This window comes from Sminthopsis crassicaudata, chromosome 1, assembly GCF_048593235.1.
Source record: "Sminthopsis crassicaudata isolate SCR6 chromosome 1, ASM4859323v1, whole genome shotgun sequence".
Classification (NCBI taxonomy): domain Eukaryota; kingdom Metazoa; phylum Chordata; class Mammalia; order Dasyuromorphia; family Dasyuridae; genus Sminthopsis; species Sminthopsis crassicaudata.
In genome coordinates, this window is record NC_133617.1 from 623,339 (window position 1) to 648,474 (window position 25,136).

The following is a 25,136-nucleotide window of genomic DNA, read 5'->3' on the forward strand; positions in this document are numbered from 1 at the left end:
ATTCTAGCCTTTGATGAAACCAATCCAGGAGCCAACTTGTGACTTCACTCAATGTGCTAAATCGCTCATTACAAAAGAGCCAAGCTGGAGTCCTCTCTTTGCAGAGATTCTACACATTACAGCACCATGCCTGGCACCAATGACTCTCTGCCCAGTGGAATCCTGTTTCCCCTCCCTTCTTAGCTCTACCTTCACCTCTTACTAAGTAGACTATAATCTTACTTTCAAACCTCATAATAAACCTCTTTTGTTAATTTAGGTTTTCGGGTCTGTAAATTCCTTTACAGCAGACTCTTGCAGCACTACTAGACTTCATTTAAAACTATATCCTTGCACCAAATCTAAAGGGTTTGTAGGGGAGCTATATTTGACTCCCTGTACTATGAACCTGCCACTAGAACTCAACTAAACTCTTAATTTCATTTAGGTACCTCAAATCTAGACCTCATCAGAACAAGGACAACAATTTATGCAATAGCAATATAGTATAAAATATTTGCCATCATCATTTATATACAATGTTACAGAAATCCTTGTTTTACGCCCATAAAAAGTAATTTTTTTTTTCCAAAACTTTAAAAGAAAGAAAGATTTGGGAGCTGTGATCAGTTCAATGAGCAACCATGAGTAAATAAGACTAATGATGAAGCATAGTACTGATATTTATACACAAAGAACTGACAGATTCAGAATGCTAACTGAAACATTTTTTTGTTGTCCATGGGTAATACTTGAATTGATGTTGTTTGACTCTCAATATTTAGAAAAGGGATTATTTTTCCTCCTTAATGGGAATGAAATCATATTTTTATGGAAAAGTAATTAATTATTAAAAAAAATAAAGCACCCAGAAATTTGATCTTGATGCCGTATTCAAATTCATCATAATACAAATTCTGGATTTAGTGTTCCCATTAATGGAACTTAAGATTATATTAGCTATTTGGAGCTGCTTATTTATACTGTTGATTCATATTGAACTTGTGATCCACTAAAATAGATTCTTTTTTTGACAATTCTCAAGCCATACCTCTCCCACATAATAATTATACAGTTTGTATTTTGACATCATTTTATTCCTATTACATTTCATGTTATAAGATCTTGTCCATTGTCCTATTCCATAAAGTTCTTTAGGCTTTTGATTCTCTCTTCCAATGTGTTGTCCATTCTTTCTAATAAATTATCAGCAAATTTAGGATGCATGAGGTAGTTGCCACTTTTTGACATAAGAAGTCACATGATGGACAAAATGAGAGGGGGGAGACAGACCGACAGAGAAAATGAGAAAGAAAGGAAGAGAGAATTTGAATGGGAGGAAAAGACAAATATATAGATATATATTCTCTTTGTTCCCTGGCACATAGAAGACACTTAATAGATACTCCATGTTCTACAGATAAGATTGGATTTCAATCAGAAGCCTGATTTTGTTCAGGATAATCCATCCCCACCTCTTAAATTCAAGGTAGCCACAAACTTCTCCTGGGACACCATAATAAGGGTCCAACAAAATCAGTCCCAATTCATTCTTTTTGGTTAATATGCCACTTTCACTTCTCAAACTGGGCCTTTTACATCCCCTCCAAATCCAGCACATGAAAAAACTGAAATTGTGCATATTGTTTTACACTGAGTCCACAATACTTGTAAAGAAGAGGGGATGGAGTACCATGGTCTTCCCTCAGAATTTGATTCTGATCTACTTCCATGCTAAAGGGCATCATACTCACCCACTAATCAAGAAAAGCCTCACACCTCTCATTAGCTTTTCAATACTCAGTTCTCCCACCAGCAAATTCTGTCAAAATTGCGATCTGTAACTTCAGCCACCAGCCATGAGCCTTTCCCTGCTCAGTTCTGGGTTGCTACATAATAATAGTGCCCTAAAGAATTCAAGAGGGCCAATTTTTTCACTGTGCTTTTTCTCTGTTTTCTACACCTTTGCACAACATGCCCAGAATGATATCTTCACTAAATACTGTACAGATATGCATATACATTGATGCACAAAGTAAAAAATGGTTATAAATCTTTGATCATTTTCCTGGAAGGAATGGGGCTTATATGTCATATAGTCTTGATGATAAAAGAAATCATTTTAAATGACCCCTGGGGTGTAATATATTTGTTTTTTATGGTTGCATGAGTCTTTTGTGTTAATTATGGTGGTGATTGTGGTGATAAGTCATTTCAGAATATCTCAAGAGTCTAAATTAATTTCTCTTAGCACCTGGGAAGTGCAGCTGCTATCCAGAATTAAGCAGCTCAAAAGCAGTCCTTACACAATTAACCATTTCAGCTAATGAGTTTTTCTAGGAACTAGTTGGGTAGCTGGAGGTTCAGAGGATAAAGGGCCAGCTCTGGAGTCAAGCCCTGAGTTCAAATGTGGCTTCAGACATCATGTAGATGGGGTCCTCTAAAAAGATTTTGCTATTTTTAGTTTCTAGTAGTAGCAACTCAGGCCTATTGGGTACTTATGAATCTCCTCCTTCAAGTTATTCTTAAGTTATCTGTAGAGCAAAGATGTGAGATATAAAGAATCACAAAAGTCTGACCTGGTGTTAAAATATTCCTTCTATTTTCGTTGCTCTCTATGTACTACAGAACCATAGAGACACATCAGACCACTTATGAGTAGGTTAGCAGATGTTTTAACTATATTGTTTAAGATTACTTTTATTTCCTAAAATATTTAACAGTGAATCTGTCAATATTTAACATTTTGTTGTTTCCATGTGCATGCTAAAATGACAAATTCTTTTTAAAGTTTTGTGTTCCAGCTCCTATTTTCCATCTTTCTTTATGCTGCTCACTCCTTGACTTGCTAAGTATTTAGATATTGTTTATACATGTGCCATTACGTAAAAATTTCCATTTTAGTCATTCTGTAAAAGAAAAGAAAGAAAATGAAAATAGCATTCCTCAATTAGTAGTCAGACAATATTATTATTATTATTATTTTTTATAATGGATACTCTTTCATCATTAGTCCAAATTACATTGTATAATTGGTAACCGGTTTTCTGGAGGTGTCTGGACCAGCCTTTGTTTCAGTTCAGTAATTACCAGGGGAATATTCAGGTGTTAAAAGGCCAAACCATGGCCACATTCAAGCTTCAAGGACTGGGGCTCAGCAGTGCCCATGCGCATGCGCACTGTCAGGTCCGAAGCCAGGGGACCCTCCTCTTACCGGAAGCTAACGGCGGGAGCCGGGGCCACGCGTGCGCAGTGACACAAACCGCAGGGCGGCGCTTAGTCCTGGGGATTTTGAAAGGTTTTCTTCAGCCCCACAATTCAGCCCGCGGCTTTCCGGAGTTATCCTCCAGCTGTCACGGGCGCACAGGCTGCTGGGAAACCTTAGCTTCGGTCACCCCGGCGTTTGTGGGCAAGGTCCCGGCTCTGCTTGTCAGGGGCGGCCCCGACTTCCCCCGGCTTTCCTCGAGGAGCCAACGGCTTTCACTTGGGCGGCTGCGGTCTCTGTGGGCGGGATCCGCCAGCCCGAGGAGTCACCGCCGGCGGCGCCTCCGGCTTCTCCCTCCCTTTGCCGGGGTCGCGGCTGTTTGGGGTCTGTAAGGGGGAGCTCCGAGCCCCTGTCCCTTCTCTCCTCCGCCTCCCCCGTGTATAATGAAGGTTCCCTGACTGGAGCTTGGAGCTGCTCGCCTCGGACAGGCCTCGCCTCTGCCCGCAGGTATGTGGAGAACATGGAGGCCCGGGAAGCTGCGCTCGGGACAGCCCGTGCTGCTCTCTAACGCGGCCGGGACGAGAACACGATGAGGCCCGGAACCGTGTGGCTTCTTCTGTTCCCCTGGCCTGAGCCCCGTCTCTGGGCCGCCGCAGGCGCTGCGTCCGCCTTTGTTAGCTTATGTGCCGCCCAAAGGGGAAGCCTTTCCTCGTGTCCTTAGTCCTCAGCATTAAGCGGTCCCTCCCCGGTACCACGTGCACCCCCTGCTTCTGCAAGCTGTGTCGCACCAAGCTCATGGATCAACAGTATAAAAAAGCAAGTCCAAATAGCTAATATGGTCTGAAGGCCCATTAATGGGAACACTATTCTCCCTTCTTCCCTGCAGGAAAGTAGGAGGGTTTTGTGTTTTGACAAGAGGGAAGGGTGATGGAAGAAAGTGCATTGTGGGCCAGAAGGTGGTTACAAGCAAACACTTCTGAGGAGGGACAGGATGAAACAAGAGAGAGAAAAACTCGGGAAGACTTAGGTACAATTAATGAGGGAAAGGAAAGGGGGAAGCCCATTTGTGGGCGCATAGATCCCATGAGGCGCAGTGTCCCCTGTAAAATGAACTTACAGGCCCGAAAACCTAGATTGACAAATAAAAGGTTTATTGTAGGAATTTGGAAGTAAAGCTCAGTTAGAAAGACTCGGGCCGAAGGTGGCCGTTGGCGGGCAGGGACCTTACATGGCCGGAAGGATACCATGTGTTGGCTGGGAGGGCTCCTGCAATGAGGGCGTTCCAGCTTGTTTGTTTTATACTTAGAAGATGGTGGGTGGTACCCCTAAGTTCTCGGAGGGCTGAGCTGAGAGGGGGGGGGCTGGGCCCGGATATTCTAAGGGTGCCTTTGACCAGCATTTGTGAATCCAGGTCAGTCATGGGTTGGGCAATTAGAAATCTTAAAGGGACCCCACCCCTCATCAGTTCCCCCCTTAAACAGTTGAGACAAATTCATTTAAGAAAAAAGAAAATATGGGACAGTGTCCTTCATTTAAGGCAAGGTTGAAGATTTTCTCCAAAGATCTTCAGAGAAGCAGGGACCCCTCGTCTTATTCCTCCCTCAAACCATCACCTCCAGATGCATGTGGGAAAAGGGGCATTGATCTCCTCTTTAACTGCTTCGAGGTGACAAGGGTCATAGAGATTTGGGGTTCCATGCCAGGAGGTGAGGCGTGAGGTGTGGGGGATGGCAGCAGGGCATCGAGGACGTGTCCCGGTCATTGTCCCCGGTCAATGTTCTCCAGGCTGAAAGACCAGCTGAGAATCCAAAGTGTGAAGCCTAGAGAAAACAGATCTCGGGAACAGATTAAAAGTGGGGTGTCATCCAGGGTGGAGATGGTGCCATTCAGGAGAATGGGGCCTTTAGCAAGAAATGCATCGGGTCCCTTCTGTGGGCTGCTTGTCTGATAGCAGCTCCTTCTGCTCAGATTCAGGGCAGAGACTGGGGTCTTCTAAGGCTTAAGTCTAGAAGAGATTTGCATGAAGAGAGCATCTCTGCTTCATTCTGAGTCTCTGGAGGCAGGAGTTGCCCTGAGGAGAGAACTGAGAGTCTCAGGTTAAGGAGATGAAGGGAAACCAACAGGTGTTAGAAATCAGTTTGGGTCTTACGGATCTCTATTAGTTATCCATCGTCCAGTAGCAGACAGATGACCAGGCTTATTTGCCCAAGCATTTAGGATACAATGATTACATATAATCAGGCTAGAAACAGCAAGGTATGACAATTGAATCGCATTAACAGTTTCTATTGACTATTGCTCTGATCTTAAAACCAATTAAATGAGGGAAAAATGTAAGAACAAACAAATATTTATCATAACCTTATGGTGATAACAATAAGGAATTTGTCCCCATAGGTTCATATCCAAGTAGATGATATTCATACAAATCTGTTTTAAAATACCCAATGCAAATACAATCATATACAGAATGTCTAATTCCACATAAGAGAATGCAAGAAGTTAGCAGTGAAACTTTTAGAAATAAATCCTACCGAAGGATGGATGGCATTCACAGAAACCCAGGCTAAGTTTGGTTATTGCTCTTTTCCCAACCTTTTCGATTCAAAGGGGCTAACAGCAGGGAAGCCCTTTTAAGGTGGGTGGAGAGAGATTGGTTAATCTGTTCAGTGGAGTTTGAGAGGCAGTAACCAGACCCCAACTCTGTAGCCTTCATTCCCTTCAGGCGTCCCTAAGGGAGAGAGATTATTTCACCAGAGCTGTGCCATGACTTCTCAATGACCAATGCTTGGCTTGAGTGTAGAGCTCCAGACAGTGTCAATCAAGTCCCGGGAAATTGAGCTGTCCCACCTCGCTGATAGAGTCTGGGGGGGAGGGGGGTGTTATCTCATGAACAGTAAATCAGGAAGACTGAAATAGAGTCAAGAGAAATATTGGAAGACATTTCCATAGCTTGAGATGGGAGAAGCATTCTGCTATTCTGAAACATAAGTATTCTGATAAAGAGACAGGGGGAGGTTTTGCAGAACTAAGAGGCAGGGAAACTGAGGCAGGACTGAGTCAGGATAATTAGGGAAACTGAATTAGGAAAATAATAAACAAACCAGACTAAAACTAGAAAACGAAAGGACTTGTGCCAAGGACCAGTTTCTCCCCGATAACCCCAGAATTATTAGCATAGAACAGCACTCCTCATTCAGAGAGAGACACGCCTCCCTGTTTGAATCTCTGCAGTTGGGGGGCATCACAGTCAGAGATGGACAGTCTTTAGGTCTGTGGTCATTTGTGGTCACTCACCCTCTGCTGTGTAGCAGTGCTCAAGGCAGTCCTGCTGCCCTAAGAAGGCACCCCAAGTCAATGGCTGAGAGAGACAAAAAATGGAGTTTGAGAGCTTCATTCTCTCTCTCTCTCTAGGGAGGAGAGATTTCTGAGTAAATTATGCAATTAGACCAAGACGTTCCACCCCAACCATTAGAGTTCTGATCTCGAAATGCTGAAATAATAATTAAAGGAACTGGGGTAACAGGAGTGGAGAAACAGGTCAGAGAGACTGCCAGTCCTCAGACAGGTGTCTGATTTTGATTGCTTTTAAAGAATAATCCCAAAGACTGAATAAGGGATTTCAAAGTTAAAACATAAGCCAGTCAATCATAGTCTAGCAAATTTAAGCAAAGAGTAAATAATTTCCAATTCGGCCAGAACTGAAATAAGACATCAGCTTTTCCCAATTTCCTGACCAGCTGAAATCTGTTTCCTTCCTTCCCCCCCCACCCTTTTACAGAAATTATCAGATTATACATAACAGACTAGCAAATTTCCTGAAACAGCAATAGTAAACAGGTTTATCAGATCAATAGTTAAAAGTTTCTCATACAAAACAATAGTCTGTTGGGGAGGCTTTTGAAGAGACAAGGGCAGGTGAAGTAAAAGGATTTACTAAATTAAAAGTAAAATTAGAAGTTTAAGTTTATTATAAGTCTTGGAGAGATCTAGGTGGAGCAGAACTCTGAGATGGAATTAGAGTTCTGTCTGATCTGCCCACCTGCCCATTCTTCCCACCCTCACATATAGGATTTGAGACAACACAGAGCTTTTGGGTTTGAATAGGCTTCAGTAAGGCTATGGAAAGTTTGATTAGTGATAGGAAATGCCTCTACCCAGTTAGTAAATGTGTCCACGAACACTAGAAGCAACTTGAAACCTCTGCAGGGGGGCATATGCGTGAAATCTAGTTGCCAGTCCTTGGCAGGGTAAGTGCTTCTCCTCTGAATTGGCTTCAGGAGAGGTGGGGGTTTAACTGCTCCCTCAGGATTCAGCTGGGCACAAATTGGACAGGCCTGGCAGACTTGCCTGATCGTTTCCCCCAGCTTATGGCCAGTGAAAATGAGTTCAACCAAGGATTGGAGAGCACTCCTCCCCAGATGCGTAGCCTGGTGCAGACCAGAGATCACTTTCCACTGATTTGCCTTTGGAACTAAGAGGTGGTCTGAGGTAATCTGGTACCAACCAGAGAGAGAAAGGGTGTACCCCCTTTGTTCTGTCAGAGCTTTCTCCTGTGTGCTATAGGAAGGAGTAAAAGACTCAGTTAGCTGGGGAATTAAAGGTGTCAATACAGGCTTAAGGGCAGCCGTTTTAGCAGCTGTATCTGCCAGCCTATTTCCCTTAGCCTGAGGTGACTCTCCCTTCTGGTGCCCTCTGCAAAATGTAACCGAGACCTCCTTGGGTTCGTGGACAGCTTGTAATAGACGCAGAATTTCTCCCGAGTATTTGATGGGAGAATTCATTGCTATTAACAAGCCCCTTTCTTTCCAAATAGCTCCATGAGCAGCAAAACATGAAAAGCATATTTGGAATCAGTATAAATATTGTCTCTCATCCCCTTCCCCAGTTCTAAAGCCTTGGTTACTGCTGTAAGTTTGGATTTCTGTGCCTAGGTGCCAGGAGGCAATGGCTTAGCTTCCAGGGTGCTATAAGATACCACTGCATAACCCGCCTTTCTCTCCCCATCCTTGAGGAAGCTACGCCCGTCCGTGAACCATTCCTCATCTGGGTTCTCAAGAGGAATTTCCTTTAAGTCAGCTCTGCTGGAGTATACAGAGTCCTCACAATTATGCATAATCTCTCCAGATTGAGAGACGTCAGGGAGGAGGGTGGCAAGATTTAGCGTGTGGCAAATTCTAAGAGTCAAGTCAGGGGTATCTAGTAAGAGAGCCTGGTACTTAGTAAGTCTCCCACTTGAGAGCCACTGATGGCCTTTTTCATTCTAGAATGCTTTGGACCCTGTGGGGGGTTAAAACCTGTAATGGCCACCCCAAGGTCAGTTTGGAGGCTTCCTTTATTAAGAGGGTGGTCGCAGCTACTGCTCTAAGGCAGGAAGGCCATCCTAGAGAAATTGAGTCCAGCTTCTTTGAAAAATAGGCCACTGGCCTGGGATCTGGTCCCAGAGACTGAGTAAGGACTCCCAAAGCCTGCCCGAGCCTTTCATCTACATACAGAGTGAAAGGTTTCTGGGATCTGGGTAAGTATAGTGTAGGGATTAGGTACTAGGGGATGGATTGGGATAATTGCTTCATTAATTGCCCTTAAATCTTGTACCATATGATAATCCCCATTCTCTTAACGGGAGGGATAGGAGTATTACAGGGAGACTGGCAAGGAATCAGAAGTTTAAACTTGAACTTCTCAATCAAAGGCTGTAACCCGATCCTGTCTTCCTGCTTAATTGGATACTTTGGTCTATGAGGGAACACAGTAGGATCCCATAGCTTAACGAGGGCTGGTGTAGCATGCGTTGCCCTGATCCCAGATGGAAGAGTCTATGTCCTCCCAGATTTCATAAGGAACATGGAAAGGTCTCAGGAGGACAAATATATCACTTGGAGAATTGAGCAGAGAGAATTGGGTTCCCAGCTTCTCCATTAAATCCCGACCCAATAGAGGAGTGGGACAGGAAGGAATAATTAAAAAGGAGTGTGGAAACAGCAAATCTCCATATCTACAAGGTAGAGGAAAAGTTTCCAAGCAGCTCTGGAGCTTCCCTTCAATCCCCATTACTTTACAGGGGGAAGGGTGCATTGGACCACAGTGGGATAATAGTACTGAAAAACAGGCCCCAGTATCAAATAGAAAATGAATGTGCTTACCTGCCACGTCTAGAGTCACCCTGGGTTCGGCTGCACTGATGGAGAAAGGTGAGGCCTCGACGAACCCCGGCCCCCGTCATACAGAGTCCTGAGAGGACTGGAGGGTGAGGTTTGAGGCAGTGGTTCTACCCCTCTCTGGGCAGTCCCTTTTCCAGTGTCCGTCCTTGTGACATTTAGGACAAGGACCTGGAGACTTTTTCTGGGGGCATGTTCTCGCCCAGTGACCCTGCCTCTTGCATTTAAAGCAGGAACGAACGGGTCTGATCTCTAGAAATGGCGGCTTCTAAAAGCTGAGCCTGTTCTTTATTTCTGGCTCTGGCCCTGCAATCCTTCTCCATTGCTGCTGCTTGGTCCCTATTATTGAACACCCCAAAAGCAACTTCTAATAATTGAGTCATGGGGGTTTGAGGCCCTAGGGCCAATTTTTGTAGCTTCCTTCTGATATCTGGGGCAGACTGGTTAGTAAAATGCATGCTAAGAACCGTGATACCCCCTGAGAAGTGGGGTCCAGATTAGTGTATTTTCTCAGGGCTTCTTCCAATCGACCTTGGAAGAGGGCAGGATTCTCCTCAGCTGTTTGAGTAATCCCCTTGAGCTTGTCATAATTGACTTGCTTTTTGATTCCTTTCCTCATGCCTTCAATGAGGCAGGTTAGTAAGTGCTCTCTCCTCTCTCTATCCCTGCTTCCCTCCTGGTAGTTTTGATGAGGAGTAAATGATGAGGAGTAAACTGTGGTCTAAACAAAGATGGGTCAGTTCCTTTTCTCTCTCTTCTTCCTTCCCCAAAGTAACCAATGGCGGGTTTGGCAACAAAGAAATTTGCTACTTACTGCTGTATGGAAACATAGTCTTTATTGATTAGAATGGAAACAACGGAGAGCCGGTGGGCAAAATGGCTGCATGGTACAAGGCCATTTGCAAAGAGAAGATTTTTGGGTTCTCTCTTTTATGCAGTGATGTAAGGAGGTTCCTGAGAGTGATGTAAATAAGATAAGGATTCTCTTGTTATCTTTTGGGGACAGATGGAAGTCTCTTCCCAAAAGGAATTTCCGGATGCCATTTGGTCTATCTGAGCAGATTAGAATGGGGGTTGTAAAACTCTGGCCAGCTCAGAGAGCCCAAACTAGTTTGACCAGATCTTGTATCAAAGGTCCAAGTCCCAAAGGAAGTTGGAGATCAAACAAAGAATATCAAGGGGCTACCGCCCTCAACAGTTCCATAAGGGGTCTGATGGAGGTACAACAACAGCCCCTGCCTGGCACCTAGCAGGGTAGGAGGAAGCCATCTCGTCCCCGAATTTCTGAGCTAAATCCCAGATTCGCCTTTTCTCCTCTATGGTACAGGAAGGGGAGATTATAATATTAATATCTCCCCAGGAAAGATCATATTGGAGGGTGATGGCTTTGAATCCATCAATATATTTAGTAGGATCCTCAGAATATCTGCCCAATTTTTCCTAGATTTGGGAAAGATCCGACATGGAAAAGGGCACTTGTACTCTGAGTACTCCCCCCTGAGGGTCTGCGACTTCCCTCAAGGGGAAGAGATTAGAAGGAGGCTCCTGATCCACAGCTGTAGCAGGATCAGGCTCCCTTGGAGGAGAAGGGGAATTTACAGCTTCAGCTCGAGGAGGGCAAAGGCCTTGAGACTGGCCGGCCTCAGAGGGAGGCGGAAGGGATTGGGTTGAGGAGAAAGGCAGCCCACTTCCAGTATGAGAAGGACTAATAAGTGGGGGTTGGGCATTTCCAGAACTCGACTCTGGTGGAGAGGGGAGTCCTATACCTTGGGACCCTGGGTCCTGTTTCTGATAAGGAGGTGGTCCTGGAGTGCAAGCATTCTGCTGAGAGCCGGAGGGTGGAGCCCTCCGTGCCCTTGAAGGAGTGGAGAAGAGAGGATCGTCTAAAAGGTCAATTTCTTCCTCTCCATTAGATTTGGCAAGTTACGCTTTGCAATTTGGCCTTGGTTCATCGTCCTGCTTTAGAGCCATGAAGACCACTTCCCTTGTGTGTGGTACAGAAATGGTGAGGGGTCACCATTTAATAAAAAAGCTGGAGAGAGCTCTAGAGAAAAGCAAAGTTTATTGTACATTCTCGTGAGAAGGGCGTCCCACTCTTCGAGTAGACTATCGAAGAGAGGAAGCGCCTCCTGTGGGCAGGACAGCACCTTTAATCCCTAACGCAAAACGCCCCCTCCCACCACTGACCCTCATCCTCATTGGCTGAGAGTCTTACATTCTAAACGCGAGATCTACCCATGAAATTGAACTTGACCAATAAGTACATAGTTACCCATATTTGGATGAAATAGGGAGATGTCATAGGAGGGGAAGGCAATGCCCTTTGCTCGAACTTCAGAGTCCTTCAGGCCTACTCGAACTCTGAAGTAGATGAAGCCCCACTCGATTTTCACAACTGTCTTGAAAGATCTCACCTCATCTCATTCAGTCCCTCCTCTTATTTTGTACACTGAGATCTCTTCAAATTTTTGTAACATAATTTCACATTCCCTATGAATTCCTCACTTCCTTCTGGTTTCTGTTGGCCTTGGGCCACTGGCTCCACCCTTACCCTTTTAACAGCATCTATTTAACAGACCCTTCAGCTTTCTCTTCCAACCTAATCATTCCAGATGATGAGTTTTGGACAATTCTGGTTATTAATCTGATCAAACAAGGGAGGTAGATAGGGAATAATATAACACCACTAAAAGCTATAAGGCCAAACCAAAGGAGCTGCTTCCACCAGCTTCTCAAACCAGGACCATCTAGAAGTATTGAACAGTGAGGTCCACGTCTGTACAGGAACAGGAGCAAGTTTCCTAATGTTTTAGCACAAACTCTCCCTTCCTCAGCCAACAAATAATCCAGCACAAGTCTATGTTGTAAAACAGCCTCTCTGGTTTGAGTAGCTTCATCAGCCAAAAGATGTAGTGCCTCAGCTGTCTGATTGGTGATAATCTCTACAACTGCCTGAAGCCTAATTATCCTGTTCAACATGTATATTGGAGTTCTATATCCCCAACTTCCATCTTGAGCCCAGGTCGCTGGCCCATACTCTTTGACTATTCTTTCTGGAGGCCAGGCCTCACCCCAACCATTTGCATCTTCAGTCCAAGTGATGGAGTTATCTAAACTCCGTTTCCCCCTTCCCAAATCATCATACAACTGAATCCCTAAATATTGGTTTGCCTGTTAGGGAAAAAAGAAAAATCTTGGCCTTATTAGTCCAATATAACAATTCCCTGTCCAATTGAGAGGCAGGTGAGTATAGGCAGTTGAACCATAGATCCAATAATGACCCTTTAGAGCAGGTTGTTCCCTTGGAAATATGTCTGAGCTATTCCTTGTAAAAGGGTAATATTGTTGGTCTCTCGTCCCTAGGGGGCTTCCCCCCACAAAGGGGTCATATTGGCATTTCCATAAACCTTGCTCTTTTCTCCAACTACAATTGGAAACTGGCCACTGATCTATTAGGTTAAAGGTACTCCAAAATGTGGAAAACAGAGTCCCATGTTGCCCGGGTGTCCCTGGGGTGACATTATACCAACCCCATTGGTAACTGTACCCAATGCATATGTTCCCTTTCCTCTTATTCTCTTTTATACATCTCAATACATCCCATTCTACTTCATCACACTCAGCAGTAGTGACTTGTTGATAGCAATATCCCTGCTCTCCTATTTCTGGGAGAACATCCAAGGTACAGTCTTTCTAGTCCTTCCCACACTTCAATTGAGGATTTCTCCCCATATCCCGCCAATATTTAGACATTTTTGTACAATCAATTGTCTTTGGCCTCAGGTCTGTTCTCGAAGAGGTCCACTCACATACACTAATTCCCAGCTTCAAACCTTGTCCTGTCTGATTTAAGCAGTATTTCCCTTTCCTATCTTCTGTCAATGACCACTGATGTTTCTCTTCTCAATTCCAGAAACCGGTTCCATGATGAATTTGGGATCTGTTGCTAAGGATCCAGGCTGGGCTTAAGGGGACAGGTACCCATGGCCATTGGTTCAATTGTTGGGATCCACCACAGATCCAACAATTCGATAAGTTAAATGTTCTCCCTATATTCTGCATGAGCAGGAGAAATTGGTTCTCATCTCTAGAAGGTCATAAGGAAATAGATAAACCCAAAGCTTAGGGAGAGCCTCATAATGTTCAACTATTATAACACTGTAAAGTTAAGGTGAACTTCCCAAAGGAAAATATATCAAATCACAAACAGGCAAAGAGACCCAAAGTAAGAAAAGAGAAGTCATACAGTTACAATGCACTGGATTCAGAATCAGTGTTCCCATTCAGTGGAGGTTCCCTCCTCTTATGTAATTGGAGGTCTTCCCTGTCTTCAACTGTCCACTCTGATAAAGGTGGCGCCACAGGTCCTTTTGTCCTGGTGTGGTGTGTCCAGCCTCGTTCCTGGGTGCGAATCGCAGTATCTGAGGTTAGTATCACTTGGTAGGGTCCATCCCAGCACGGAGTCAGCTTCTCGTCCTTCCAGGAACGGATCAGCACCCAATCACCAACCTGAATTCTATGAACAGGGAAACCTAAAGAAGGAGTCTGAGCTATTAGCCCTTTTTGTTGAAGTCCTTGCAAATGTTCCAGCAATGATTTAACATATCTCTTAACAAACAAATCCTTAGTTTCTAAAATAGGGTCCCAGTCTCCCTTAGGATAAGCCTGGAAAGGATGACCATACAGGTATCAAGGCCATATATATGAGAAATCTCCTGGTCTCCAGCTCCCTTGGCCTCCTGGTCTGCTAATCTATTTCCCCTTGCCTCAAAAGAATTTCCCATCTGATGTCCCTTTACATGTATTACTGCTATATTCCTAGGAGTCAGAATATTTTCTAGTATCTCTCTGAATAGTGTATGATGAACCAGTTCTTTACCTTTACTGTTTACATATCCTCTTTCCTCCCAAATCCTCCCAAATACATGCACCACACCCCAGGCATATTTAGAATCAGTATATATATTCCCATCTTAGTCACGCAATAATTTTAACGCTTGATTTAAAGCATACAATTCACAACAATTCACAAGTTTGAGCCAACTAATGGGCAGGTAGACTGCCCTTGGTAACAGTGGAAGTTCTAACAAACCCATTTCTTTTCCCATTTACCATCCTAGAAGAACCATACATAAATTCTAAACAAATATTTATCATAACCTTGTGTTGATAACAATAAGGAATTTGTCCCAATGAGTTTATATCCAAGTAGATCTTTCATAAGTGAACATTATTCATACAAATCAGTTTGTTTTTAAAAACACCCAATGCAAATACAATCATATACAGAATGTCTAATTCCACACAAGAGAATTCAAGAAGTTTTGATAAGAGATTCCCATTAACTTGTAATGGGAGAGACATTCTGCTATTCTGAAACATAAGGTCTTATCAAGTATTCTGATAAAGAGGCGGGGGGGGGGGGAGGTTTGCAAAACTAAGAGGCAGGGAAACTGAGGCAGGACTGAGTCAGGACAATAATTCAAAGTTAAAACATAAGCTAGCCAATCATAGTCTAGCAAATTTTCAGCTAGAGTCCCCTGTAAAGGCCTTTTGTCTCTGCAGCCTTCTCCAAACCCAGCATCTGCTAAAATCAGGTGTGTCTAGCTAGTGGACAGGTAAAGAGCTTTTTCAACTTTTTGCAGCCTCTCCCTTATCTGTAGAGACAAGAGAGCGAGACAAAAGGAGACCTTTCGTCAATCGCAGCAATTCTTAAAAGAATTGTGCCGAGCATAGAGCTCTAACAACGATCCAGGCCAGAAGCAGCCTGGATGTCCGCTGCAAAAAAGAAAAAAAAATCTTTTACTTTTTCCAGAGTTCCATTCAGTACCCAAATTATGTCTAGTTTTTTTGAGGTCCTTCATCAGGGAACCAAAATGATGAGGTAAGCAAAGAGTAAGTAGTTTCCAATTCGGCTTGAACTGAAATAAGACATCAGTTTTTTTTTCCAATTTTCTGACCAGTTGAAATCTCAGTTTCCCTTCCCCCCCTGTTTACAGAAATTATCAGATTATACACAACAGACTAGTAAATTTCCCAAAATAGCAATAGTCATACAGTTTTATACAGCAATAGTTCTGTTCTCCAGGGGACAAAAAGGAAGCAGGATTAAAATTATGATCTTGGATTATGGAGCATTCTTTTCTAATAGTATTGCCTCATGTTTCAACACTATGGAATCTGTGAGCCATCTCCCAGCCCTCTAGATTTAATATTGTTCTAACTTGAATACCCCTTCATTTCATCTTCTCTGCATATTTAATAGGGGATTGAGTGTCAAAAGTTCTTTCCCCACCATGATCATGCAAAACATGAAAAACGCATCTGAATATAGATCTATAGTCAGGAACTTGGGATTGGGGTTCCAGAGATTGCCAGCTTCGTCTCAAAAAGAAAGGCAAAGTGGGAGCGGTCCTAGCAATGTATATCTCACTGACCACTTGGCTCTGATTACAAACATAAGAGGAAAAACCAGGGGCATGATTTAAGGCAGTTTTACTTCAGGTAGCTGTCCTAATTTTAACCATCCCACCTCCAGATGGTGGAGTTTAACGACCTCTGCAAACAGTTATACCTGAATTCAAAACTCCAATATTAGCTTCAGTCCCAAAAGATTTTATCTAAATGTAGGCTGTTCCTTTAAACAGTAGAAATAATTAATATCTAAATCAGCAAGGAGGTGCAGTTATTAAAAACAAACTAACAAACAAACAAACAAAAAAAAAACCCCACTATACTTAATGGAAGGAGGGACCTCTCCACGTGGTCACCCTTCCCCCACACCACCATGCTTCCCGACCCAATATATCATAGCTCCATTTAAACTATTAATTACTTTTACAAATCAATCTTTCCTGTCCCGCCTTTAAGTAAATATATATGTATATATTTTTAAACTTTACACTTCAATGTTTGCACGTAACTGACCCAAATTTCATAAAACTTAATGGTTTCTTTCCCCCGGCCCATGTGGCCCTGCTGCAGGCAGGACACGTGGGAGGAAGAGGAAGGAAGCCACCATCTTCACTGGCTCAATCCCACATACTTCCCCGTGTACAGGGTTTCTGATCCCAAATGGGATCTACTAACAGGTATTTCTGGTCAGCTGGAACGACCCCTGCTTCAAAAGACCTAGTTCTCCTCCCCGCCCGAAGGCCCCTGGAAGGGCTAATGGAATTAAATCCTCTCAGGTCCTTCCTTTCAGGTACCATTTAATCCTTTTGGTACCACCAGTCTGCAACAAAACAACAATACCTTATCCACTTTTTCTTGCTTTTTATTTTTCCTCATATTTTGGCAGTTTGTTCCAATTACTTAATTTATCTCCCAAGGGAATATCTACCGGTATTTTCTGATATTTTTCTCATTTCTCTCCGCGAGGGCTGGCTGGGACTAGGCCACACCCATTGAATTTGGAAGGAGTTTAACAGACTCCTAAACGCCCAAACACGCTAACCGTCGCCGGTTAACTCAGTCACCCAGGAAGGCCTAGCTCTCTTCCTGTCTACCGTCTACAGCCCCCTCCAGAACCTATAACTAGACTCAAGGGGCTTCACAGGACGCTTACCTCCACTGGGTTGCTGCGCAGCAAATTTCTTGACTGATCTGTCCTCCACCAACCGGTTGGGATTTTCACCGCGGAGTTTCCGTTGCTTTTCTCTGAGTTTCTCCACTTCGGGTCCACTCTACGTCAGGGAGCAAGGAGAAGCCCCTGGATGCTAGCGGGCTGCCTAAATCAAGGCAGGGCGCCATCCCACTAGCACCCAGGAGTTCACTTACTCACCGAGTAAAGGATCCCAGACGAGCCCCCAAACTGTGTGGTACGGAAATGGTGAGGGGTCACCATTTAATAAAAAAGCTGGAGAGAGCTCTAGAGAAAAACAAAGTTTATTGTACATTCTCGCGAGAAGGGCGTCCCACTCTTCGAGTAGACTATCGAAGAGAGGAAGCGCCTCCTGTGGGCAGGACAGCACCTTTAATCCCTAACGCAAAACGCCCCCTCCCACCACTGACCCTCATCCTCATTGGCTGAGAGTCTTACATTCTAAACGCGAGATCTACCCATGAAATTGAACTTGACCAATAAGTACATAGTTACCCATATTTGGATGAAATAGGGAGATGTCATAGGAGGGGAAGGCAATGCCCTTTGCTCGAACTTCAGAGTCCTTCAGGCCTACTCGAACTCTGAAGTAGATGAAGCCTTACTCGATTTTCACAACTGTCTTGAAAGATCTCACCTCATCTCATTCACTTGTCTCCTGCAATATAAGTCCAACTCCTTAATAATTTTATAATCTGTTGAGCCGAATATGGGTCATCTTTGCTGGCCGCCTAGAAGATACTTTGGCCAGGTATTTTTGGAAGAATGAATTAGCTTTTTTGTTTTGAGATCTCTTATGCCAAATTTATCTTTGTTTTTTAATAGACACCCTAGAGGTGAGTCTTTAGGAATGAATGAGATAAATTGACCCATTCTTGCCTTAAGCCTCAAAAATTATGCAAAAGCCTTAAGAGCTGTAAAGCACCCTGAATTTTTTCCCAATAGCTCCTTCGTTCTCCAAGGCATCCCTTGAGAGAGAGAAAAAAGAAATGGCAGAAATCCTTATCACAAGCGTCCCCACGAATAAGGATTTTGCTTGGGCAGAAAAATGCCCTGGCAGATAAAGTTGATCCGGATCTTTGGCTGCTCACAGCTATGGGGGTTCAGAGAAAGAGGGGGCTTACCTACAGCTGGCTCTGTTGATTCCCCATACGAGGCCACCAGGTTTGTTGGGGATGTGCAGGTTTTTGATGAGACAAGGCGTGGGTGAAGTAAAAGAATTTACTAAATTACAAGTAAAATCAGAAGTTTAAGTTTATTATAAATCATGGAGAGGTCCTGGTGGTACAGAACTCTGAGATGGAATTAGAGTTTCTTCCATTCTTCCCACCCGCCCATTCTTCCCACCCTAATATATATGATGATTTGAGACAATTCAGAGCTTTTGGGTTTGAATGGGCTTCAGTAAGGCTATGGAAAGTTTGATTAGTGATAGTTCAAATTATATCGAGCTTAAGTGGTAGTATTTAACATTAATTCAGTTCTATTGAAAGTTAAGTAGGGGTACTGAGCTCTAGTTCAGCTCTATAGAAAACTTGGGTAGTGTCAGATGAACTCTAGAAAGGTAAATTAGTGGTACTTAACAGAGGTGGGGTTGGGCTGACTTCTGGGTCAGGATAACTTGGAAAGTTATTTTTTTTTAGCATCTCCAGCCTCAGTTTCTCTTGTCAGATTCCCCATCAGTCAAACAGTTTTATGCAAGTCCCCCAGTTTTAACAAGTCCTAAAAACAAAAAACAAAAAAAAACCCCATCAATTAGGTTGGCTTTCAAATTATCTCAAAACCTTCTCTGCTGAAGAGAAATCCCACATGACCCCTCCCTACTCTGTTAGAAGAGGTAGAGGGAGGGGAAGGCAGCTAGCATTTGCCTCAGGCTACATACCAGGTAATGCAGAGAATAGTGAGTGGAGGACAAAAACCCTACCACCACCCTTCTTCTAGTGATTAGGGTGTGGGGGCATTTGGGGCATTTAGAAGGTCGGACCCTAATTGGGGATAAGCCACTCCTGAAGCAAGTTGGGGGTTGGGCGATTAGTGAGAGATTGGAACTCTACCTATAGAATTCAGGTGTTAATGTAGCCATTCTCTAAAAGGCAGCTTGAGGGAGAATCTATTCTTAATTCTATATCCCTGACTTCCTGGACTGAAGCTAGAGAAGTTCAGTCAAGAAAGAGACAGTTTAAGGAAACTGAGGCAGTAGAGTGAGACAAGGATTTGAACACAGATATTCTTCCCGGAAGCTGCTCAAAACTGCTAAGGACAAAAATTGGCTCTAAGAGATCTGAAAAGGTTAAGGTTAGTTTTCTGGGTAACAATTTTTGGGGTCCCCATGAGGGCCACCAACTAATGAGGGAAAGGAAAGGGGGAACCCCATTTCTCAGTGTATAGATACTCTCATGAGGCGCAGTGTCCCCTGTAAAATGAATTTACAGGCCTGAAAACCTAGATTGATAAATAAAAGGTTTATTGTAGGAATTTGGAAGTAAAGCTCAGTTAGAAAGACGCCGGGGCCAAAGGTGGCCGTTGGCGGGCAGGGACCCTTACATGGCTGGAAGGATACCATGTGTTGGCTAGGAGGGCTCCTGTGAAGAGGGCGTTCCAGCTTGTTTGTTTTATACCTAGAAGATGATGGGCGGTACCCAGTTCTGGCAGGCTTTTCTCCAGATCAGGTGAGGGCTGGGGGAAGCTGAGCTTAGAGTGGGGGGGAGGGGGAGTGAGCCTGTATATTCTAAGGGTGCCTTTGACCAGGATTTGTGAATCAAGGTCAGTCATGGTTTGGGCAGTTAGGAATCTTAAAGGGACCCCAACCCTCATCACAATGATTGAAAGGGAAGTGAATGGAACTGGGAAACATTGTACACCATGAAGAGCAATATTGTACAATGAGGGATGTAGCAATTCTCAGCAATACACTAATCTGTAACATTCTGCAAGGACTAATGATGAAAGAGTATCTACTATCACAACTGACTACTAATTGAGGGGTGCTATTTTCATTTTCTTTCTATTCTTTTACAGAATGACTAAAATGGAAATTTATACATAATTCCACATGTAGAAAAAATATCTAAATGCATATCAAGTCACGGAGTGGGCTGCATAAAGAAAGATGGAAAAATAGGAGCTAGAACACAAAACTTTAAAAAATTTATCTTTTTAGCATGCAAATGGAAACAATAAACTTAAATATTGACAAATTTACTGTTAAATATTTTAGGAAATAAAAATAATTTTAAATAATATAGTTACAACATCTGCTAGCCTATTCATAAGTGGTCTGATGTGTCCCTATTGTTCTGTAGTACATAGAGAGCAATGGAAATAGAAAGAATATTTTAACACCAGGTCAGACTTTTGTAATTCTTTGTACTTCACATAACTTTGGTCTATAAATAAATTAAGAAAAGAATACCTTGAAGGAGGAGATACATAAGAACCCAATAGGACTGAGTTGCTGCTACTAGAGACTAAAAACAGCCAAACGTTTTTTAGAGGACCCAATCTACATGATGTCTGAACCCACATTTGAACTCAGGTCTTGACTCCAGAGCTGGCCCTTTATCCATTGAACCATCCAACTGCCCAACTAGTTCCTAGAAAAACTCATTAGCTGAAAATGTGAATTGTGTAAGGACTGCTTTTAGCTGCTTAATTCTGAATAGCAGATAGGGAGTCACTCCTCACATCAATCTGAATGTGGTCATGGATCCAAAGGAGTCAAGAAAAAGATGGAATGTTGAAAAAGAGTTAGACTAAAAAAAAAGTTTTTTAAAAGTTTTAAAACAGAGATATAAACTAGAATCTATGAATAGAAATTGCAGAGAGAAAAAATTAGATTCTGTGTAATGTAAAAATCTCCCCATATTCTGAACCAGTACAATAGGCTGCCTTGGAAGATACCGAGCTTTCCATTTCTGACATCTTCAAGTGAAGGCTAAATAATAATTATCAAGGTACTGATAACATTGATGCTCCTTTCCAATTCTGGGATTCTATGATCTTCCTTCCCTCTCTTGATGAAATGATTGACTTCTCATTTTGTCAAAAGATTTGTGCAAATATAAAAAACATACATATTACACTATGGGGATCATTTAAAATGATTATTTTTTTTATTATGAAGATTATATAACACATGAGCCCCTTCCTTTCTAGAAAATGATTGAAGGTTTATAGATATTATTTCCTTTGTGCATCAATTTACATGCATATCTGTCTGTACAGTATTTAGTGAAGATATCATTCTGGGCATGTTGTGCAAAGGTGTACCAAACAGAGAAAAAGCACAGTGAAAAAATTGGCCCTCTTTAATTCTTTAGGGCACAAGTAGCATCTTTCATCTTTCATGTAGAGAGGAACAGGTTTGATCAATGGCCTTATGTAGTAACCCAGAATTGAGCTGGGAAAGTGTTGCCTGGGGGCTGAAGTTACAGATTGCAATTTTGACAGAATTTGCTGGTTGGAGGACTGAGTATTGAAAAGCTAATGAGAGGTGTGAGGCTTTTCTTGATTAGGATGAGTATTGTTACACCCCTATGGACTACTCTAACTTGGTAGCTTCCCTTAGAGCTACTCTTAATGCCCGTTCTTCCATGGCTATAGAGACAGACCACCATTAGGTGGGGGTGAAGCAAAAGAGAACTTTATTCTGAGATAGCACATATTTATACCCCACTGATGATATGGGGGAAGGGGGAAGTCCTCTAGGAACCTGGCATAATGTGATTGGCCCGAGAAGAAGGAGAGAGGCGTGCTAGGCTTTGAGAGCACTAAGGAGAGAGGTGTGGTACCTGGAATCAGACACAGCCTCATGGGGCTGTGCCCCACCTCCACGTAGGACTGGCCTGTGCCACAGAACCTCTCATCCTTCAGGTCCTCCCACATGCCTTGAACTGCATTCCTTGCTTCTAGAGGGTTTTTAACCCTTACATATCCCCCTTTTTTATTAATAAGACCAATGTTGTCATGTTGACAAATAAGAAGCTCTTCCATAAGCACCTCTAAAGAATTTTTTAAAGATTACATATAAAGCATCCTAGCAAAGTAGGCAAAAACAAAAGAAGCAACAATACAAAAATGGCTATAATAGAAGGGGTTGGGAAGGGAAGTATGTTGGATCCAATCACTTAAGTTGGTCCAGCAAGGGTAGTCATCTCTCTGCTATGGCCCTGTTTTGGGCGTCTCCTGGGTCATCTCCTCCTCTTCTTCTTCAGCCCCTGTTTTAATAGGGGCAACTCTCCTTGTCCTTTCTGGAATCCAGCGGCCTTCCCCATCAGGATCTGCAAGATATAAATATCCCGGCCCTCTCCAAAGTAATAAGGATGGACCTTGCCAACGTCCTTCCCATATTCCTTACTTACAAATGGTTTCTCTCTACTGTGAATCCTGTGATGTACAGTAAGGCTTCCACGATGGCTGAATACTTTTCCACGTTTGTTACATTCAAAGGGTCTCTCTCTAGTATAAACTCTTTGATGACAAGTCAGCCTTTTTAGGGGAGGGTGCTGAGCTGTGTTGTAGGACTACCCATTTTCCTGGGGCTTCACTGGCTGTGGCTGATCCCTCCCCACAGCCTGCTGCCCTGGTGGTCACTGGGGAGGTTTGGGCTGCAAGGAGCCAGAGGCCCTGGGGATGCTGTTCTTCCTGGGCTCAGAGTCTCCCTGGGTGAGGCCAGGAGGGGGCAGTGGCTGGTAGCCCTGGTAGTGCTTTGAGACCCTCCCCCCCTCCTCAAGGGATACTGGAGGGATGACTTGTGGCCCAGGCTCAGGGCAGGGGTGTGACTTGCCTGGCTCCATGGTAACTTGTTATTATTGATTCTTGGGAAAGAGAAGGATTTTTTCCCTCAAAACATTTGAGGTCTTCCAACTAGATTTATCCCAAGTGGATGGTTCTAAGTGCTGGAGCCAGCCCTGAGTTGGATGCTGTTAGGATTACAAGGTGAGAACTCAGGTTGTCTGGGCAATTCTCTAGCTCAGAATTCACACCTTTAGTTTAGGCCTTTAAGGGGAGTTTACACCTTTGAAAGGAGTTCTGAAAAGGAGTTTACACAACCTTTAAAAGGAGCAAGTTCATTGGTTGAAGTAATTTTTCCACAAGCCCCTGAGTTCTCACATGCCCATTCTCTGGGAGGATAAAAGAGGCAGCATTGAGCCTGGAGTTAGTCTGACCAAGATAAGAGTTTAGATGGTGGTCTGGAAGGAGAGTCTGGCTGGAGGCTCCAGAAGCTTCCTGAGAAACCTGCTCATAGAAGAAAAAAATTTACAGAAAAAGAGATCTCCCCCCCAGAGAAGGATTACAATTGAAGAGATGACAGGACCTTTACAGGATGCCAACAGACATTTTGTCTCTTTATATTTGTGTTGATTTGTAGAGGGCCTCAGATAATGAGGAAAATCTGGGTAAGGTATAAGAGCCTTTATCCAAGAGGGAACCTGCAGGCAATGTCTGATTATCTTCCCACATCCCTTTGGTGTTCTCACCTTTCCTGAGAAACCCAAGGAGGGCGGGACCACCTGTGTTCTATTTACAGATCAATAGCAGGGTGCTTATACCTAACACAGTGTGTCATGGTGATGTAATCATACTGAGGTATTTAAAGGCTGAGTAGATTGCAAAGAAACACTTCATCTTTGACCATCCTGGTGGCTCTCCTGCCTCCTTCACTCCTCCACTAAGACCAAGGCTGGTTCCAGGATCCTTCAGAGAGCTAGTCCAGATACTATTTGTTGGCACCCAGTGTGGGCCTCTAGAAAGCATAATATATTTTGTTACCCCAATTTGGGAGCTCTAGAAAATATTTGGCACCCAAGTGATGTCTTACACTTGAGGCTCTGGTGGTGAAGCCCTGCACTTAGCAGCACTAACAGGATTGGCAAGTTCAGTGAAGAATTCCCTCTTAGTTGTAAAGCCTTTGCTCTTCCCCAGGCAGCAGATGGAGCCCAAGGAGGTGCCTTCTGGATTTCTCATGGCCGCTATTCAGAAACCAGTGACCTTCTGGGATGTGGCCGTGGACTTCACCAGGGAGGAGTGGAGAGTCCTGGAGCCTGCCCAGAGGGCCCTGCACAGGAACGTGATGCTGGAAAACTACCAGAACCTGCTCTCTGTGGGGATTCCTGCTTCCAGACTGGATTTGATCTCTGTGTTGGAGAAGCAAGAAGGAGCCTGGAGTCTTAAGGGCAGAGACTCCAGTGTGTCTCATCAGGATATACTTGTTGTACATCAGAGAAATGGAGAGAAACCCTTTGTATGTAAGGAATGTGGGAAAGGTTTTAGTCAGAGCAACAATCTCACTCTTCATGAGAGAGTTCATACTGGGGAGAAACCCTTTGAGTGTAAGATATGTGGGAAAGGTTTTAGTCAGAGCAACAATCTCACTGTTCATCAGAGAGTTCATACTGGGGAGAAACCCTTTGTATGTAATGAATGTGGAAAAGCCTTCAGCCGTGCAGTCTGCCTTACTGTACATCAGAGAGTTCATACTGGAGAGAAACCCTTTGCATGTAATGAGTGTGGGAAAGGTTTTAGTCAGAGCAACAGTCTCACTGTTCATCAGAGAGTTCATACTGGAGACAAACCCTTTGTATGTAATGAATGTGGAAAAGCCTTCAGCCGTGGAGACTGCCTTACTGTACATCAGAGAGTTCATACTGGAGAGAAACCCTTTGCATGTAATGAGTGTGGGAAAAGCTTTAGTAGGAGGTTTAACCTTATTACTCATCAGAAAATTCATACTAGAGAGAAACAGAATGTGTTGAAATAGATTTCAGACAGGAACCACTCCTTCACTGTCACCAAAGATTTAGTATGATTCTGGCAGCTCAGTAGGAGAAACATCTATCCTTCCTAAAATCATTGTGGCTCTTTTTGGTTAACATGCCACCTACACTTCTCAACCTGGGCCTTTTTCATCCCCTCCTAATCTAACACATGAAAAAACTGACATTGTATGTATTGTCTAACACGGAGTCCACCATACTTATAAAGAAGAGGGGATGGAGTACCATGGTCTTCCCTTAAATTTTCATTTGGTTTTTAAAACTTCTTTAGTCTGATTTCTAATATATTGATGTATTTCAAAAATGTAATTCATGTATCTAATGTATTAATAAAACAATGAATTGGTGTATTTAATGATAATTATTCATTTTTTACATTGTATTAGTATATGATTTTTGAGTAATAATTTATCTTT

The 25,136-nt window shown here is 43.3% G+C and overlaps 1 protein-coding gene and 1 gene segment (V, D, J or C); one reads left to right on the forward strand and one right to left on the reverse strand.

Annotated features, from left to right (window-relative positions):
• Positions 1-25,136, reverse strand: part of LOC141556155 (immunoglobulin lambda variable 9-49-like) — a 1,090,947-nt gene that overhangs the window by 595,009 nt on the left and 470,802 nt on the right.
• Positions 3,210-25,078, forward strand: LOC141556151 (uncharacterized). Its single transcript, XM_074289755.1, has 2 exons — positions 3,210-3,691; positions 23,870-25,078. The coding sequence occupies exon 2, from the start codon at positions 23,877-23,879 to the stop codon at positions 24,702-24,704; it is 828 nt and encodes a 275-aa protein (XP_074145856.1). The 5' UTR covers positions 3,210-3,691; positions 23,870-23,876; the 3' UTR covers positions 24,705-25,078.

Bases quoted from the DNA above. Each gene is read 5' to 3' on its own strand.
- LOC141556151 (XM_074289755.1), top strand. From the start codon at position 23,877: ATGGAGCCCAAGGAGGTGCCTTCTGGATTTCTCATGGCCGCTATTCAG.